A 6,000-nucleotide genomic window follows, 5' to 3' on the forward strand; every position below is an offset into this window, starting at 1 on the left:
TCATGTATTTTATATAGTATTATTTCCTATATATTTGTCATAGCAATATAGTGTACTTATATATACGTATATATGTATATATAGTATTTTTTATATATATTATTTTCAATAGTATTATTTTATATACTATTTTACATATTGTATTGTATATAGCTTTATAGTATTAATTTCTATATATTATTTTCTATATATTTGATATAGTATTATACTATTACTTTTAGTATTATTTTTTTAGATATATAATAATAATATAATATAGCTATATATTGTATTAAATAGATATTTTATTATGTTTTTCACTCTTGGTGTATTATATAAAATTCTGTAAGGTTATAAATTACAGTATATAGTCACAGGTTGACCAGAAAATAAAAAGTTATAGCTCCTGGAAGGTGAGGAGGAAAAGTCAAAAGCAAAAACTGGCCCAAGTGCCAACATAAACCTGGTGCCGGCCCTGTTGGCAATAGCATGGGTTGTATTAAAGTCAGTCCCATAAACAGAAAATTGCATAATAGTTTGGGATATTCAGGGTGACAGAAATTAAATGTCAAGAGTTTTTTTGAAGGTCTCTGACAAATTAGATTCTCCAGCATCTCTCTATGTTCTGGACCTGTAGTGATCACAAATGACCGATCTCCATCTTCCTTTTTCTCCGTAGGAGTCTTTTGGCCGTACCATGTCATTACACCGTTCCTCTATACCAGCCTCTTCCTCGGCCTCCGTCCACTCTCTACCACCGCGTGATGTCCGAAGACCCCTGGGAAAATCAGTGTCAATCAAATCATCATGGCAACCTTGGACACCAGTACCCAAATGTGAAACAGAGTCAATTGCAGAAGTGACATTGGGGGGTTCTATTGACGGTGAATTTGGGGTACGAGCCAGACACATGTCTGAACCTCAGCGGTTAACAGATGACCCGTTTCCATATGATCTAGATAACATAAAAATCCGTACTTCAGATGTATAACCAAGCCTTAGCTTCCAAAGCTGGCCTACAAGAGAGACAAGATGGCTGCCGCATCTACAGACTCTTATATTACATACCGGGTGAACTATTATACAGTATTTTTTACAAGATACTACCTAAATTGCTTCATTGCTTTGTTACTGCCATGGTCTTGGCATTTGACTGTGAAATTTTCTGATCTTCTTGTTTCAACTCAGTACAATAAATAATTAGTGTTCAGTTTATCTAGCCGATGCTCTAGGCATGTACAAAATGACTTCTGTCTGTAGCTGGTGTGAATATCCCGATGCGTTCTGTCAAGATGATTACAGTAGGTCTTCTCTCATGATGATTACAGTAGGTTTTCTCTCATGAAGATTACAGTAGGTCTTCTCTCATGAAGATTACAGTAGGTTTTCTCTCATGAAGATTACAGTAGGTCTTCTCTCATGATGATTACAGTAGGTCTTCTCTCATGATGATTACAGTAGGTTTTCTCTCATGAAGATTACAGTAGGTCTTCTCTCATGATTATTATAGTAGGTCTTCTCTCATGAAGATTACAGTAGGTTTTCTCTCATGAAGATTACAGTAGGTTTTCTCATGAAGATTACAGTAGGTTTTCTCTCATGATGATTACAGTAGGTCTTCTCTCATGATGATTACAGTAAGTCTTTTCTCATGAAGATTACAGTAGATCTTCTCTGATGATGATTACGGTAGGTCTTCTCTCATGAAGATTACAGTAGGTTTTCTCTCATGAAGATTACAGTAGGTTTTCTCATGAAGATTACAGTAGGTCTTCTCTCATGAGGATTACAGTAGGTCTTCTCTCATGAGGATTACAGTAGGTCTTCTCTCATGAAGATTACAGTAGGTCTACTCTGCCTTGAAATTAATGTTACATCATGGACTGTACAAAAAATGGGAACCCAAATAATTCAAAACTAATTTGTTGTGTTAATGTTATGCATCCAATACCTGGAAATTTGTGGTATATTTAATGCCTGATCCCTGGTGGTCTAGTGTTAGGAGGGGAGTTGTAATCATTAGTGGTCCTGCAGAGAAGGTGTCCTGTGGGGAAATGGGAAGAATTTATGGTCATCCAGTGTCGGGAGGTGTGTAGCAAACATAAGTGATTTAATGGTTCTGCAGAGAAAGTGTCTAGTGGAGAAATAGGAAGAATCTCTGGAGGCTGAGCGTTAGGAGAGGAGCTGTAATCATTACTGGTTCTGCACAGAAGGTGTTGAGTGTAGAAATGTAAAAAAAATCCCTGGTGGCCTAGTTTTAGGAGGGGAGTTGTAAACATTAGTTGTCTAGTGGTTCAGCAGAAAAATTGTTCTGTTGGGAAATAGAAAGAATTCATGGCGATCCAGATTCGGGAAGGGTGTTGCAACCATTAATGGTTTAGTGGTCCTCCAGAGAAGATGTTGAGTGGGGGAATGGGAATGATCTGTAGTGATGAGGGAATGGGGATCATGTTCCCTGGGCTTGGAATAGGGAGGAATTAAGAGGTTATATTACTATCAATGGTGGCAGTGATTTCTCCGGGTACTGGTGTAAGGATACCCATGTGTTCATCAAACCTCAAACTTCCTGTGAATCAGAAAGTGATCTGCGTTGTCAGTTTCAGAATGGGAGTCAGCAGCCTGGTGACATGGGCACTACATGGTACTATGCTGCTCTGTGTGACATTTGGAGTAGAAGACATATAAGTTTGCTCTTGGACGAAAAAAAGATGGCTTTCTAGAGCCACAAATTGGAGGTAGCTACAGGATGCCCATCCCTGTAACTAACCTTGTCACATCAGTTTATTTATTATTATAGCGTAATTTATTCCATGGCACTTTACATATGGAAAAGGGGGTATACATACAAAAACAACCGGCATGGATTTATACAGTGTGACCAAGTAATAGTTAAAAAAAAGAATAAGAATGATAAAAAATAAAGATTATACTTGCCTTCCGATGGCCCCCGGTGTTTTCTCCGCTGCGTCCAGTCTGTTGTATGGGTCGCGGTGGAGTGAAAGGACCTGCCATGACGTCATTTAGTCATGTGACAGGTCACGCGACCCCCGACGTCAGCGGTCGCGTGACTTGTCACATGACTAAATGACGTCATGGCAGGTCCTTAAACACCACCGCGACCCATACAACAGACCTGACGCATCGCTGAGGAGGCCGGGCGACATCGGAAGGTAAGTATAATCTTTACATTTTATTTTAAATTCTTTTATTTACAGGTACGATGGTTCCCTAGTCTTGAGGAGAGTCTCCTCTTCTCCAAACCCGGGTACCATCCGCACATTGAACCGTGTGATATCCGCATGTGCAGATGCAGTGATGCGGATGTCACCTGGTCCAATGCAAGTCAATGGCGGCGATTACGCTGCGTGTCCGCAAAATTAATGGACATGCTGCGTATTTTTCCGCAATGATAATCCGCAGCGGAAATTTCCGCAGCATGTGCACAGCACATGCAGATTATCATCGGGGACCATGGGGCACGTATTACAAAGCGTTTTTTAATTGTTTTCGCTGCGGAGATTCCGCAGCAAAAACGCTTGAAAAACGCATAGTGGGCACGCAGCCTTAAGCAATACACTTAAGGCAATGCACTGCAGATACATCTCACTCCTTGCTCACAATATATGGGCTACAGAATGCAGTCAGGTGTGAACCAGAGGGGAGAGGTCTGTGCTCATCTTGATTAGCTGATTAAGGCTAAGCCAGATGCAGAATATTCAAGGGCCAAGTAAACAAGGTCATAAATAAGAGTGAGGGTAGTAGTTGTTAGTTGAAAAACATACCATGTGTATGTAGGAGCAGAGGAAGGAAGAAATCAGCATGGGAAAGTTGGGTCACGTACCATGTGTCCAACTTATCCAAACTATGTTTCACCTAGTGAGGTGGATTCTCAAGGCCTTGGAAGTTGTTGTTCAGCATGGACCAATGACAATGGTGCAGCAAGATAACATGAGGCTGCAGTGGAGGCTGTAATGGCGGGACGGCAACTCGAGGGGTACAGTCCTAGGACACAAGGAAGCCGAAGATTTAGTGAAGGAAGACAGATTAAGCAGAATCATGATAATAGCAGAGAAGCCTCATAGATGTGGCTAAGTGGAGTATGTCACAGAGTTCTGAGTAGCATTGACCAGAGATGTAGCCGAGTTAGGTAGGTCAGGAGACTCACTGAAATGATATATCAGAGTTGAGAAGACCAGGAGACACATTTTGGAGATGCGGCAGAGCCCACAGATACAGCAGTGTTCAGATCATCAGGAGACTCACTGTAGCATTGTAACAGAGTCCAGAAATGAAGAAGATTTGAGATAGTCTGGAGACTTTCTGTAATAATGATCAGCAGAGTGTAACAGCAGTATAATTATCTGAAGTAGTGGCATGTCATCCGCCTGAATACTCATGCATCATGCTACGGCCTGAGCTGGTATATAAGGTCTAGGATAGTGAACCCAGAAATATACTCCAGGTTACTATGATAACCCAATGTGCAGAGGAACCAGCCAGAGCAGGAGACTAGAAGGGAGCCAGTGCTGGAGCCAAGACAGGTGAGTAACACCCACCAGCGACTCTCTGCTACTGATTTTGCCCAATGATGTAATGGAAGACAGCCTTTTTTAACCTCACCTGATTCCAAAATTAATTTACTCAACAACTATCAGTATCCTTAACGATTTGTATTGTAGTATATGATTTCTGGTTGCAAACTTTCTTTATGATCTAACCAATGCTCCTTCCAATTTACACACCTTGAATGTTGGTCTGATATTGTTCGAAGTTCCATCTTTTGATAAAATCTTAGTTGTTTGCTGACATTACTGATCAACTCTGATTCTTCCTGGTACTGACCCTTGGCTATCCTGTAAGCTTCATGTGTATCCCTCTCCACATATTTTCCTAACATCTTCAGCAGCTCTTCCACTACCAACTGGACAAAAAGTTAAAGGACATTGGAGATATCTAATCTTCATCAGAAGAATCTCTTTCAAATGAGTAAGCCTTGAAACAAGCGTCTAGTTGACTCGCCCAGGGGGATATGGGGGACTCGGTACCTGGGCCTTTACCTTCTTGGGATGTCACGGCAGTCGGCTCCCGGGCCCGTACCCTGGGGTCACTCCTTAAAAAGGGGTTTGTTACTTGGAGGGATGAATAACAGTTTTGTCTCGTGACGCCACCTGTGGTAATGGGTACCGGCGCTGCTGCAGACCTCTGGGGCAGATGTTAGGGCAGCTGAGTTGGTGCGGCTCTCCACAGGCAGAGCACAGCTCCAGGGCAGTGTAGGTGCAGAAGGTGATGCTGGGCGTTGTAGTGCAGGAGCGATAGCGTGGTAGAAATAACTGACAGAAGCAGTAGGGTGAAGTCATCCGAGTTTACTCACAGTTATTTAGGTTCCTCAGGTAGCACTAGATAGCTGACAGTCTCCCACGTCGCGCTGCGTTCACCAGGCAGGGGTTCAGCACTCCCTCAAGTATCTCAAGAGCACTTAGCGGTACCACTCTCTGTATGTTCCTTTCTTAGCCGACTTCCCGCGCTGGGTATCTCCCTCCTGCCCTGCGCCCCGCCACAAAAAGTCCCGATCGGGTACCTTGAGATTCCTCTGGGCAACTTGAAGTTCCCGGACCTGGCTTGGTGCCCTTTTCGGCGGCTTAGGTGCTGATGTGGCAAATGCACCTTGAAAGTGCAGAAGCCTCCAGTTTTCTAGCTGAGACTTAAAGTAATTCGGCTAGTCCAGGAACCGGTTCCCTTCTTGCGGCCTGATCCCTCTGACGCTTGGCAGATTCGGTTGTACGGGTGCCGTCCTGCACTCACCGTACCCACTGGGATCCCTTCTGTTACTGGAGCCTTTCTCCTCCGCTCCCCTCTCACTCTTGGGCCTCTCTTACTAGGCCCCACTCTGGAGCAGAGCTCCTGAAGAGACTCTGCTCCTCAGACTGCTCCTCTCCTCTTCTCTCTCACTGAATCCACTGATTGACCTGCTACTCTAAGATGACTTCCCTATATATATATCTATATTCAAGTGCTCCCCTG

General features: G+C 43.0%; 1 protein-coding gene across 1 annotated transcript in view; it reads left to right on the plus strand.

The window, feature by feature from the left end:
- The window catches only part of PLEKHA2 (pleckstrin homology domain containing A2), a 91,524-nt gene extending 90,330 nt beyond the window's left edge, over window positions 1-1,194 (plus strand). Inside the window, exon 12 of the mRNA XM_073650913.1 lies at window positions 659-1,194. Within this exon, the coding sequence (XP_073507014.1) occupies window positions 659-970 (312 nt within the window). The 3' untranslated portion in view covers window positions 971-1,194. The remainder of the gene's footprint in view (window positions 1-658) is intronic.
- The last annotated feature ends 4,806 nt before the right edge of the window (window positions 1,195-6,000 follow it).

This window comes from Phyllobates terribilis, unplaced genomic scaffold (genome assembly GCF_046119375.1).
Source record: "Phyllobates terribilis strain yellow unplaced genomic scaffold, ASM4611937v1 Scaffold_11__3_contigs__length_659146591, whole genome shotgun sequence".
In the NCBI taxonomy this organism is placed as follows: domain Eukaryota; kingdom Metazoa; phylum Chordata; class Amphibia; order Anura; family Dendrobatidae; genus Phyllobates; species Phyllobates terribilis.